Genomic DNA, 14,027 nt, shown 5'->3' with positions numbered 1-14,027 from the left:
GCGGGGGGGGGGCTGCTTGCAGTAACAAAAATAGGCTATAAATGAAACATAGTGTGTGTATGTGGAAAAATATTATTAGCATTTCATTAATACATTAATTTAAACGTCTACACTGATCCTTATACTGTATATTGATCCTCCCACTACTCTTGCACCGCATATGAAGGATTAGAATGCGAACGTGGAAGTGAAGCTTTCCTCCCCCCCCCCCGCCCCGCCTACACTTTCCCCTCCCCTTTGAAGATGGGCGGGGATGACGGCCGCATGTCTCTTGGCATGCCACGCTCGCCTTCGCCACCTCTTGCCTGACGTCATAATAGCGGTTGGCGAATGCCTTTGGCCCGGTCGCAGCCGAACGCGGCTGGTTTGAGCTGGTGCGTCGTCATGGCGACACCGCCGGGCCTATAAATACAGGCTCTGCGGGGCTGGCGGGGCTTTGTCAGTGAGGCGGCCACAGAAGCAGCAGCAGCAGCCGCTATCCTGCGCGGCGGGCGAGCGGGCTCCGGCTCCTTCTCTCCTCCACAGCGGCCGGTTCTTCCCCCAAGTCCCGCAGGGTGCGACTGGGTAGACTCGACCCGCCCGTCGTCGTCCCCCCGCCACCGGCTGCCGCGCAGGGTAGGAGAGGCTGCTGCTGCTGAAGGACAAGAAACCGCCGCCGCCGCCGCCGCCGCAGTCTGAGGTAAGGCCGGCCTAAGCAGGCAAGCCGGCCACGTGGATGGTGGGGTGGGCGGAAGAGCAGCTGCCGAGCAGGCCGGGCCACCCTGTGGATGGCGGAGGAAGGGGGGTCCGCGTGGGGCCGAATCGAGGGGTGAATGTGGAGGATTTTGGCGAAACAACGTGGCGTAGCCCACCGCGCTCCCATAAATACGGGCTTGGGTGATTGTTATGATGATTATTAGTAATTATTATTAGTAGTAATATTCGTTATGGGGCTTAATACTTGCCCGCACGCACTTTTAATTAAGAACGATCCCCCAATTCCGCGCGCCCCCGGTACATAATGGCCGTCTCCTAATTAACTTTATTAGCAGATTCGTCCCGTTGAGATTCTAAGCTGGCTTTAAAGTATTTCTTTTCTCTCCCACCCCATATTTTTTTTTTAACTTGCTCCACTACCCACCCCGGTGAGATTAGTAACGTATTGGAAGTTCCACTTTAAACCTCCCCTTTTGCGTGTCTCTTCCCCTCCCCCCCCCATCTCCCTAATATCCTTGATTGTCGTTGCGGTAAAGAGGATGACTTACTGTTCCTGGTAGGGTAACTACCATTCCGAGGTTGGCCTTGTGGGGAGACGGTGTGTATACGGAACTGCGGGCTCTTATTCCTTATTTGTGCCGGGTAGGGAGGGAGAGAGGAAATACTGCAGTGCTTTTTTCCTCTTCGGTCTCACTGCAGTATGATAGTTCAGCACTGGTACGAGGGGGTAGTGGGGATAATGGGGTGAGAGAAACCTTTGGAAATGGAAATATAAATAGGGGTAGGTGCTAGCCTGAGCAGCTGCCGTTCAGGTGGGGTCTGGGGTGGAGGTTGAGAAGCTGGTTTGTTGCATGTTTCTGTCCTGAAAGCTAGCATTAATGATGGCATGGTTTCAAGAAGTCAGTTTGAACTGGGTTACAGAGCCCCAGACTTGGGCCAACCCATTCTCATTCTCTCTCTCTCCCCACCCCCCTGCAATATAAAGGGCGACTGCAGATGCGGCTCTATTCTTCTTGATCTCTCTGCTCCACCCCCTTCACATGTTGGAGCTGGTGTGTGCTTCACCCTGCCACAGTTACCTTATCAGTTAGGGGAGGAGGAGAGAGGGAGCACTTAGTCATTCTTGGCTGCCACACATACAAAAGACAAAGCCTGACCCTCCTCAACAGAATTTGCAAGGGGATCTGGCAAAGTGGTGACAGCTAGACATATGTTTAAGGCAAGAGGGAGGAGGAGCTGCTTGGGTTGTAGGAATTGTCTGCGGGGTGTACAGCTGAAGTTGAGTGCTGGAAAGGAGAATGCTTGTTATGTCTGGTGCTTAAGAGTAAACAGCATTTTTCAAATGCGAGCCAGTAAAGCTTATGGGCTGGCCTTCCTCCTCTGTTCCAAAGAAGGGACTCTTTGCCATCTTGATAGTGGTAAATAGTGACCGCTACAATCCTAGGAACAGTTAGTGATTAAACTAAAATGTGTATGCTGTTACTTAAAACTGTTGAACAAGTATAAATGATACTATTGTGTATAGGTTACTTGGAAGAATTCTCCATAAAATGATGTATGGATTTATTTGGAAAGTTTTATGCACAGGGTTTGCTTCTGTGGAATTTGAAGTAGCATGTGAACATGCACTCCTGAATTTCTGTTGATTTATATTTCTTAAGCAGGATCTATAGCAAAAAGATACATTCAGTTTACTATGGGTTTGCCCACCATAGGAATTTAAGAGTTCAGATTCTATTGTTATACAATTGGAAGGCCATTGGTATTAGTGAAATAGCTTCCAGTTATGCCCAAGGTTCAACGTTATTAGTGGAGCATAAGCATAAGGCTATAAAACATATTGTATAATTGATGAAAGGGCATAAAAAGATTGAGCCAGTAGGGACATACTAAAAAAAAATTGCTTACCTTGCTCCTTCAGTAAAATTACTGCTTTTCATCATACTTAGTTGGTTGCTAAGATACACTTTCAAAATATGGGTCAAACATTGGAAAAGCACAGTGTATTTTCAAATCTTGTGTTCTAAAATCATTTGTGCAGGCTGTAATGTACCACATTAGTGACATCTCAGACATTTTCTCATCTGTTCTTTCCCTCCCAATCTTTTAATGGTGATTTCAGAGATGGAAAGTAGACTGAACTGAATGCAAATTATGAATTCAAACACAATTAGTCATTTTAATGGCATCCGTCTTGTTGTTCGTTGCAAATAAATTTGAGTTAAATTTCAGGCCTGTACATTTTGCTCTGTTTAAATTATTTTTATGCTGTTTTTCGGAATTGTAGATCCTCCCTCAGCAACTTATAATGAAAGAATAAAAGATTATTAATTACATAATTAAAATCAATGCATATTAAATGCTTATTAAATATAAAAATTGATATCACCTTGTGAATTTTATTTATATATAAGTCTCTAAAACTTTTACATCACTGTTCTCTGTTTCCTGTGGCTGTTTACAAAAGGCATGGTGGAATGTGCCAGTGAATTCAAGCACAAATTGTTTCTTGTCTGTCTTTGAAGCAAGTTGGACTGCAGAACTGCAGAGATTGTCCTAGCACAACAGCAGATTGTTTCTATGTTGCATTAGCTGCCTTCATTCCTTCATTATGCCTTCATTATGCCATTCATTCCCCTAAGATCTCTACATCTGCCAATTGTTTTACTGTTAAGGGCCTGGAGGTGGCAGGAATGTTTTGACATTATGCCTTAGGCATTCATGCAGGAGTCTGGCATCAAGCCAAACCAGAGTGGGTCAAGCTGTTTAATGCCATAATTCAGCTTTTTATTGCTTTTTATCACCAAGTTGTGTGAAAATGTGTGCTGTTATTCACTTGGAGTGACAGCAGAATTACAGTATAGGCAGCATGTTCCCACTGTCTTTAATGGAACTTACTCCAAGGATTTCAGCCTTAAATCTGTAGTGATATTAGAGCAAAGAAACAGGCTGTTTTCTCTAATGTTATACAAATTTTGTGTACACAGCTGCTGGTTCTTGACCCTTAATCTGTAGCTACCAGCTACTGCAGAGTGCCTTCTCTCCTCCATTTTTCTGCCAACCAGTCCCCCCCCCCCACTTGTCTGGGCTCCCGCCAGGAGTATATTTAAACTCCTTGTGAGTGACCAGCATGGACTGTGTATTTGGCAGTTGTATTTGCAATTCCTCTTATGCTTTTTCCGTACTCTAGGCTCCCCCTTTTACTTGAGTCAAAGCAATACTACATGAAATTCTCAAGTGTGACAACTCACTTGACTTTTTGTAGTAGCTTAATTAAACTCCATGGAGAACTTGAGTTTTCGGAAAGCTGTGGAAGAAAATGGACACTTAAATTGTAGCAACTATATGCACCTGTAGACAGACTTCTTCTTTTATGAGTAAAACAGAAACAAACACAGGAAGCTCTGTCTGTCTTCCTATTGTTTGCCTCTTCTAATCTCAATGTTCACTGCAAGAAAGTTTGTTTGTCTTTTGGTACTGGTTTACTCAGGAAGCTCCTAGGTCCAATTTCTTTAAAAGACACATTTTGGCATAAATGTTGATGCCTAAAAGCCTTTTATAATCCAGAACAGTTCATGTAACTCTGATATGAAAATTGCTTAGGGAGCATAAAGGTTACTTTCCTGTTTCAGGATCTTTCTTTCCTGGAGAGACTTCCTTGGAGCACAACTAAAAGTAGTTGCCTTCAAAATTGCACCTTGAACTGTGAGAGATGGCTTTTTAAGTTGCTGTACCGTGGTACCTCGGGTTACAGGTGCTTCAGGTTAAGACTCCGCTAACCCAGAAATAGTACCTCGGGTTAAGAACCATGCTTCAGGATGAGAACAGAAATCGCACGGTGACAGCGGGGAGCCCCACTCGCTAAAGTGGTACCTCAGGTTAAGAACAGTTTCAGGTTAAGAACGGACCTCTAGAACAAATTAAGTGGTACCTGAGGTTAAGAACAGTTTCAGGTTAAGAACGGACCTCCAGAATGAATTAAGTTCTTAACCCGACGTACCACTGTATTTTCCATTCCCCTTGTCTCACTGTGACGGGTGGGAGAACTAATAAACTCTTTCCTGTGTCTTTGCAGTTTTTCACTGAAAATCACTTTGGTATAACAACATCAAGCAAGATGAATGACTTCTGTGGTGAGGAATTCAATTTTTCTTTCCTTGACGAAGGCTTTACTGCAAAGGATATCCTAGACCAAAAAATAAATGAAGTTTCTTCCTCGGTGAGTATGGTAGATAGATTGAATATTTTTTTTTAATGTTTTATACTAAATGTAGGGTTGTTGCTATTGTAATATACACTAGTAGGCAACTGCATATTGACAGATGAATGTTTTCTTTGTTTCCAGGATGATAAAGATGCATTCTATGTTGCTGACCTTGGGGATGTTCTCAAAAAACATTTGCGGTGGTACAAGGCCCTCCCTAGGGTATCTCCTTTCTATGCCGTCAAATGTAATGATAGCATAGCTCTAGTGAAAACTCTGGCTGCTCTTGGGGCAGGATTTGATTGTGCCAGTAAAGTAAGTGACTGCTTTTAAATGTTTTGATTAAATACTGTGTATTAGAAATGAAAATATGTCTGCCTTTGATTTAAATTGTCTTATTTCCAGAGAAACCATTTCTAGTAACTAATGTGCAAACTAAAAAAATGGATTTTTTTCCAGACTGAAATACAGCTGGTCCAGAGTGTTGGTGTGCCTCCAGAGCGTATAATATATGCAAATCCATGCAAGCAAGTCTCTCAAATTAAGCATGCTGCAAACAATGGTGTGCAGATGATGACATTTGATAGTGAAGTTGAGCTGATGAAAGTTGCAAGAGCCCATCCAAAAGCAAAGTAAGAAACATTTACAATTTATTTTAGTACAATCTATATGTTCTCTCTAGGTAAATGTGAGGCCCCAGATAACAGACGGTGACCATTTAGGCAGATCTGTGCAAAAAACAGGTGGCATTGCTGTTTTTGACAGAATAAAGGTAGCTCCCCACCCCCAACTATTAAGCTACTTTTTCTCAGAGCAACTACAAATGTGTGTTCTGAAATACATGTGCATGTGCTTATATGTTCTAAAATGTTTTCTAGGCTGGTCTTGCGCATTGCAACAGATGATTCAAAGGCTGTTTGTCGCCTAAGTGTTAAGTTTGGAGCTACACTAAAAACCAGCAGGTTGCTGCTTGAACGAGCAAAAGAACTTGATATCGACATAATTGGAGTGAGGTGAGCAGCCGGGTTGTGTGGAAGAAATTGCACACTTGCTACTTACAAATTCTGCTTTTGTTAAGAAGGATGAGCAAAACTCCCACTAACTCAACCCATCTTTTCTAGTTTCCATGTTGGAAGTGGCTGTACAGATCCTGAGACGTTTGTGCAAGCTATTTCTGATGCCCGTTGTGTCTTTGATATGGGAGTAAGTACATTTTAAGAGCATTTCCTATAGCACTAACGAGTCATAGTACTGTGAGATTGCCAGAATGTGTCTGAAATACAAAATATTTAAAGTAAACTTGGGAAACCTACATTTTTGTACTGTTGGTCTAAGATGCTAATTCAGATTAGTTAAAATTCTTGTTTGCTTCATTAGTTCAGATGGTGAAACTGATCAATACTATCAATAAAAGTATGATTTGAATCACATTTCAATATTTCTGCCTTTTAGGTTGAGCTTGGTTTCAACATGTACCTGCTTGACATTGGTGGTGGTTTTCCTGGCTCTGAAGATGTGAAACTTAAGTTTGAAGAGGTACATAACCTTAAATGTTTTGTTTGTGAAGAGCATTCTTCAAACTTTGCTCCCCAGATCATATTAAACAACTCCCAGCATCTGCTTCCAATTGACATGGAGGGGATTTCACTATTATAGGCAAAAGATGTTTGTATAAGTTTCTTGAAGTACCAACAAGCACATGAGTCTATGGCGGCTGCAGGTTTCCTTCTCCCACTGAAGCGAGACTTGAAAGAGGCCTTTTGTTGTAGCCAATAGAACAGGTTGTAGCATGTGTGGTGCCCATGACAGCTTCTCCAGTTTGCAAATGTGCCTGTGAGTCAAAAAAGGGTTTGTCAGCCTAAATTTAAGAGTATTGCTTAGAGTGAAGCCACCAGTTCAATTATTTCTAATATATATATTTACTTCATTACTTATACTGCATAATAGATGTAGCTTATAGGCAGTTTACAAGTATAAAACAACTTGTACTAAGTAATAGCTTTACCTACATGAATAACTTTTACCTTGCCTCTGTGGAAGAGAAATCTGCATCATGATTTTCAAGCTGAAATACTTTGCTATACGGCAACATCAATTTCTGGGCTACACTGTGATACATTTTACAGCATAGTAGAAATTTACTTGCTATGTTGCATAGCCTCCATACTGCTAAAGTGGCAATACGGCCTGTGTTAAGCTTGAAAAAAATGCTTACAGGAACTCTTCCATATATGGCTATTTCAGTTCTGCTGCAAAACATTGAACCTTCAGTCTTAAATTAGACAGCTAGTATAAGTGAATACACTCTAGAATGAGTTAACAGTAGCTAAAGTGGGCAGGGTGAATGGAGGGATAGGATAACAATGGAAGGAGATAGCCGCTGCCACATCTCTCAACTCCATTGTTCACACTGAAGTGAGGGGGAGGCAAATTGCTATGCTAGCCTGGAGCTGATGCAGACAGTGGGGCTGACTGCCTGTCCCTGCCACCAAAACACCCGATATTGGGGCACAGTACAAACCACTGTGAAAATAATGTGATGCTGGTGTCGCTCTGGGTAGAGGGGACATCTCTGTCCCATTCTCACCCCCAACAGTGCAAAGGGAGTTTGGATTGCAGCCAAAGTCTTTCACATTCTAGTTCATTTGAGCAATCCAGATGTGCATAGCTGAAAGTTCACAAAAACTTTCTGTTGGCTTTAAATTGAGTTGAGATTGCTTGGGAAATCATGAACTGATTTTCCAAGTCATAACTTTTTTTCGAGCACTGTTGTGAATGATTTATCAAATTCAAAGCAACCTCCTTTCCCTAGTGTGGAAGTTCTATGTTTCTGTTCTAAATCATATCCAAGTTTTTAGTAGATTATTCAACAAAGAGCCAATAGTTTGTTGCTGGATTCCAACCCATCAGTCTCTTGCATTGAGAATGTAGTGCAAGCTAATTGTTTATTGGATATCCATGTTGCTTAACAACTCTATTAAACCCATTTCTTTCTCTCTCTCTCTTTAAAAAGATAACCAACGTAATCAATCCTGCCTTGGACAAGTATTTTCCTTCTGATTCTGGAGTGAGAATTATTGCAGAGCCTGGCAGATACTATGTTGCATCAGCTTTTACACTTGCTGTTAATATCATTGCAAAGAAAGTAGTAATAAAAGAACACACTGGATCAGATGGTATGTAATACTTAAATAACATCCTGGACCTTATATGTTAACTGTCCAAATACTCATAATTTATTTTTAAAAAAAATAATTTTATTGATTTTTACAATTTTTATCATCACCACAATCATTATTTCAAAAACAAAATACATTATAAATCCTCTGCTTCCCCCTCCCTCCTGTGACTTCCCTCAACTTCCTTTTCTGGTTCTTTTGGCATATTATCGCATCCTGCTTATTGGTTAATTCTTATTATTCTTCACTTATCATTTTAACATCTTGTTTCTAGTTCTACATTTATTTTGTAAATTGCAAGTGTTTAATCAAACCCTGCAAGTGAGTCAATTTTTTTATATTGATTCTGTATATATAATATAAATGGTTCCCAGTCCTTAAAATCTCTACTGTCTTTATCTTGAAGTCTTTTCACTAGTTTTGCAAATACTCATAATTGATGGTGGGAACAGAGGAGAGGTCCTTAGAGGGGGCTGGGCCACCCAGTGTTGGAGTGAAAGTCAGTGTTTTGTTTTCTTCATAAGAATTTCAAAAGCAGGGGCTAGGCGGGCAATTTTTCCTGATGACAGTAACAATGCACAGCACTAGCCCAGGTTTCTGTTGCTTGGTAATGGCATAGCATGACAAAGTTGGGAACTGTCTTTTAAATATCTAGCCAATTGCTCTATTCTAATATTCTTTTTTTCCCCTCTCCCCCAAATAGATGAAGAAGAAGCAAATGACAAAACTCTTATGTACTATGTAAATGATGGGGTTTATGGCTCTTTTAACTGCATCCTGTATGATCATGCACATGTCAAACCAGTTTTGCAAAAGGTACTATGTGTATATTTTATATTGTATTGTATTATATAGTGTATTTCTGTATAAAAGTATACTGTTAAACTTAAGCCCATTTGTGCTGTAGGTAACTGTTACTTGTCATTTATCTATGCCAGATACTTAAAACAGGAAAAACAAAAGGGCATCGGTTCTTGCAGAACTGGTATAATGTAGATCTAACTCAGCGACTCTGACTCCCCACATCCCCCTGGACCTTTTGAAAAATACTATGGGTCTTGGTGGAGCTCAGTTGTTGTTCTGCTTGTTGTAACAGCTGCAGTTCCATAGAATTCACATTGTGATGCAATAAGATACAATATAAGAAATAAAAGCAATAAAATACAATTTAAACATCAGCATGACTATTCAGTGTGATGGATGTGCCTCCTCCCATCTTCAGCTAAAAATCCACAGATGACACAAACCACAGTTTGAGCAATCCTATTCTAACTCATCTCAGCATTATGTAGTAATGGAACACATTCTAAATACCATATTATTCGTGATTGTCTTATTGTTGACTGCTGTGGCAGTATGTATGCAATAACTACTTAAATTTTAAATTATTTCCAGAGACCTAAGCCAGATGAGAGGTACTATTCCTGCAGCATATGGGGACCAACCTGTGATGGCCTAGATCGCATTGTTGAGCGCTGTGGCTTGCCAGAGTTGCAGGTTGGGGACTGGATGTTGTTTGAAAACATGGGTGCCTACACAGTGGCAGCTGCTTCTACTTTCAATGGATTCCAGAGGCCAACAATACACTATGTAATGTCAAGACCAGCATGGTTAGTAGTTCTGCTTTTAATGAAAGTACACTCTTAAGTTTGACTTAAGTGTGAGTAAACTCTTGTTTGAGAAAGGTTATGTAGATTATTATGATAGGATAGAATATAAATAGACTGTGCACTCCACCCTGAGTGCACAGAACACATTCAGATTCTTTGGTTGACTTACTTAATAGCCTGCCTCACTAGCCAGTTGCCTGGTTTGCATGCAGTTTTAATCCATAGTTCATTTTAACAGTCATGGCTGGGGAAACCCAGCCAGATGGGTGGGGTATTATAATTATTATTATTATTATTATTATTATTATTATTATTATTATTTATTAATCTCCCCCACCACCACCACTCCTTGGGAGGGAACAAGCCGGTTTGGTTTGTTACGAGTTGTGACTGTGGGCTTGTGTCTTTCAAACAGCATGAGGGGTAAGCTAAGAACAAACCTTGACTTCTGTTTGTAGAAGAAAATTAAACGCAAGCCAGGGTTCATATCTCACAACAAACAAGATAGGTTTGTTTCCTCCCACACATAGCAGGGGAGGAACAAAACCCTCATGCATGTTAAACCATAGTTTAACGTGAGAGAACTGGACAGCCAATTTTGCTGTCATGTTTTCTCTAGTTCAGGGGGGCTGCTGTTTGGAAGGCTTGCTTTATCATTATGACTTCGTCACAGTTCTATGAAAGTGCAGAAGCTCATGTTGAGTGCAGAATTCACCTGTTTGAGAATCTCAGCATAATCTTAAAAATAAATCCTCAAGGGTGTGAGTGCAGTGCTTGGCTAAAACTCAGAAGGCAGAGCATTTTCAAAATAAGGTCTGTGGTACATAGTTTTCACTTTCCCATAGCTAGGAAGTGCAGTGATTTGTACTGGTCACAATCCTTTTTGGTGCAGAATCTAGCAAGTGATTAGTAGGGGGTACACACAGTCATGGTTATCTAGGCCATCTAGGTTACTTACTCTATTTCTTTCTCTCCCCCTTATTAGGCAATTGATGCAGCGGATAAAGGAGCAAGGTTTTCAAGCTGAAGTGGAAGAGCAAGATGTCACTTTGCCACTCTCATGTGCCTGGGAAAGTGGGATTGAACACTATCCAGCAGCTTGTGCTTCAGCTAGCATTAATGTATAGATACAGTTTTGGCTAACATGCAAGTTTAGGAATGGATTTTTAGGGCTTTTGGGACCATTAACTTAATTCTTGCTAGAATTTTTAAATGTTTTTGAATGGCTAGGGTGGCGTAAATGTAACTTGAATAGACAACTAGGAGATGGGGAGGTCACATTTATCTGTGTTCCTATGGAAACTATTTGAATATTGTTTTATATGGATTTTTATTCACTTCTCAAGTATACTACTAAAACTGATCCTTTCTGCCTGTCAAGCATTGTAGCTTGCATATCTGGCAGAATGGTCTGGACGTAGTATTGTGACCTGACTGTTTTACAATAAAGTCTATTGAAATAACTGGGTAGCTGTTCCTTGTCTGTATATGAACAAAAATCTGGGCTGAATAGATTTTAAGATTTTGCGTTGTCACCAGCTCTGGGCTTGAACATTATTTTGATATTTCTACATAATTAGGCCTTCCCAGAAAGCAACTAAGGTGGTTCCCCTCAAGCTGGCTTTCATTGTGTGCTGCTTTTCTTTTTTGCCTTTGATTTTTTTAACTACTTGATGATAAGACACATCCAAAATGAAGGGAAGAGACTCTTGAGATAAGGCTTGCATGTTGTAATTATGTATATACCTGTAACATCCCATTTAAAGTATATGAAGTATCTTTTAGTTCTTGGCTATCTGAATTTTAATCCAATACAAGCCTGCTTCTCTCAAATTACAGAAATGCCAGTCAACGATACTTTGCATACAGAACTTTTGTAAATTGCCCAGGCACATAAGCTTGTATGGTTTCTTTGGTTTATTCTGTTGAACAATAAAAATGTTCTCTGCAAAGCATTTGTGTGAGAAAATGGCCCGTATGTAGCATTTAGCTAATGAGAACACTTTAAGAATCTGCTGAACTGCTTTTTCAAGGCAGGTATTTTTTTAAAAGTTTAGTATGAATCGTAGCTCACAATTGGATTCCACTATAAAACATAGTCTTGAAAGTAAATGCATCTTGTTTCAGTGGGACTGATTTCAAAGTAAGACTTGGAAGCACAACAGCACGTTTGCAATCCTCATGAGAATGAGTTTTGGTTTTGACCGCTTAAGTGTAAATGAAATGCTGCTTTTGCCTTTGCCACATCAGAATCTGGCTTTTCTTGTATGTCTCACCCTTTCGTGGTGGTGGTAGCACCACAAAACGGGGGGGGGGGGGGAGAGAGAGCTTTGCACAAGCGTCATCTTGATCAGCAGGAACTTTCAAATTAATACTTGATTCAGATTCTATGATTCCTGGTGTTCTGAATGGTGCATAATAGCTATAAAACAAAACAACTAAAGCATGTTTTATAAAAACCAGGATGTAAATCAAACATTTTGAAAAGCAAGCTATTTGCAACACCGTTTTTCCTTAATTTCAGCTATGAATGATGGGTTAAAGCCCAAAAGTACTTAGAGAACATACTTAGGACAGCTATTAAGCTGGTAGAGAAGTAGCTTTACCTGTACTCCTGAGGATGAGCAGGTAGTATTGAGGAGCTGGGTGTCCTGCAGGGAAAGAGCTCACTAGAGCTGACACTAGTATTCAATTTCTGATTTTCCTTGGATCTCTAGGCAATGGAGTTCTGCAATAGTTAGTCATGCATAGCTTTGCTGGTCAATTGAGTATAAATTACACGAGAAGAGGTTATTTCAGTTTTAAAATACAATGGAACAGGAAAAGAAGACAGATAGCCTAAAACTGGAGATATTAAGGGTCAAAGTCACTACACCTTGATTAGAACTTGGAGCATAATAGCATATTGTCCCACATGGTGCATTCTGTTCCTTGGACTTACAAAGTAAGCTATGATTATCCAAAAACTATATCCAGCTGCCAAAAGCAGTTGCTTCCTACTTTATGCAGCACTGCAGTTACCTAAACATTTGGGGCTCTGCACTGGACAAGGTTAATTAAAAATGCATTCCATCTTCCATAGGTGTTATCTGCTATAGATATGCAGACGTTAAAAATATCAGTGGGTGCTCTCTCCCTTGCTCTATCTGCTACATTTGCACAATTACTGTTGTGGAGGGAAGGGGGCTATTTCCATACTTATTAAGAAAACCCAACTTCCATGCCAATGTTTTTTCTAAACCATACCACTGCTATCATTCAATATCACTTATACCCTAGGCTTATTTTATATTATTACTAAGTCTAGACAGTTTTAAACTTTATTAAAACTCTGTTGCCACTTACCCCATCCCAGTTAAGCCTAACCAACACTATAACTGAGGACTTGTGTTAAAATCTGTTTCAACCCCTACTGACCTATTTAAGCACAGGTCTGCTTCTGCTATACTATCCTGAAATCTTGTTCTGGCTCTCCTACTACACACCAGAGCCTTGTCGGGTAAACAGCCTCAGAAAACCAGTATGCTTGACTCTTAATTAGTGCATGAAGGGGTTAAAACCATAGAGCAAGCTGCCCTGTGAGGCTTAGCCTATGTCACTTCCCCTCACCTTGGGAGGAAATAGGTAATCAAGCCTTTTTTTATCCCACTTCACATGTGGAATTCAACATGTGAGGAGGTCTGAGGCAGCCAGCCTTAATGATTTTTCAACCAGCTTTTGTTTCAGACAAGAATGGAGCTTGAAACTAGTATTTTTTCTATACCAATAGTTTAGAAACTTACCTTTTGTAACTAAGCAACGTTTTACAGCTGCATGGAAAAACACATGGATCTGACCTTAGAAGAATTTTGTAAGTAAACCATTTTATGACTTACCAAGTGGGTGGTCTACCTCTGTACCAGGGCACATTTTAAAGGTTTTGCAGCCTCTATTTCCACACTTAGTTCTTTGCTGCATGTTTTGCAAAGTTAAATATCTGTTGTGGTTCTCTCACCAAACAGTTTTTGCCCCAAACTTGGCTTTCAGGATCTCAACAAGCCTAGCCTTCCAAACTGAGGCTCCCTCTCTTCTCCCTCAGTGCTGGAGGCTGGTTCTCCCATTATTTCTGAGCCAAGCGATTTGTCTACCTTTGTAAGTCTTTGGCCACCAAGCCACTCTTGCTCCCTTTCAGGTCTGCTTCCTCATTCCCCTTCCTCTGCTGCCGTCTACTTTTGGCTGCCCACTACAAACACCAAGCACCTACCAACACAGACTGACCCGGACTGAGTTGCTCTCAGGCTTTTATTATCTTCTTCTGGTTCTCATTGTCTACCCTCAGCCAATCACACTGTCGAACTG

At 40.7% G+C, this 14,027-nt stretch overlaps 1 protein-coding gene and 2 long non-coding RNA genes across 3 annotated transcripts; 1 reads left to right on the top strand and 2 right to left on the bottom strand.

Moving 5' to 3' along the window:
- The first annotated feature begins 381 nt into the window (after positions 1–381).
- Positions 382–11,152, top strand: ODC1 (ornithine decarboxylase 1). Its single transcript, XM_080999223.1, has 11 exons — positions 382–679; positions 4,772–4,915; positions 5,042–5,215; positions 5,360–5,532; positions 5,779–5,913; positions 6,022–6,103; positions 6,353–6,436; positions 7,914–8,076; positions 8,783–8,895; positions 9,475–9,689; positions 10,675–11,152. The coding sequence occupies exons 2-11, from the start codon at positions 4,814–4,816 to the stop codon at positions 10,814–10,816; spliced, it is 1,383 nt and encodes a 460-aa protein (XP_080855349.1). The 5' UTR covers positions 382–679; positions 4,772–4,813; the 3' UTR covers positions 10,817–11,152.
- LOC308473693 lies at positions 1,540–4,764 on the bottom strand. Its single transcript, XR_013984208.1, has 2 exons — positions 4,628–4,764; positions 1,540–4,569 (listed from the first exon to the last, which is right to left on the bottom strand). It is a non-coding gene; the product is annotated as an uncharacterized lncRNA (long non-coding RNA).
- LOC308473651 lies at positions 6,528–13,805 on the bottom strand. The gene is made up of 3 exons (XR_013984142.1): positions 13,565–13,805; positions 12,296–12,417; positions 6,528–6,731 (listed from the first exon to the last, which is right to left on the bottom strand). It is a non-coding gene; the product is annotated as an uncharacterized lncRNA (long non-coding RNA).
- Between the last annotated feature and the right edge of the window lie 222 nt (positions 13,806–14,027).

The sequence above is a fragment of the Podarcis pityusensis genome (assembly GCF_964106645.2).
Source record: "Podarcis pityusensis genome assembly, chromosome: 3".
Taxonomy (NCBI): Eukaryota; Metazoa; Chordata; class Lepidosauria; order Squamata; family Lacertidae; genus Podarcis; species Podarcis pityusensis.
This window is presented reverse-complemented; position numbering and strand designations above follow the sequence as displayed.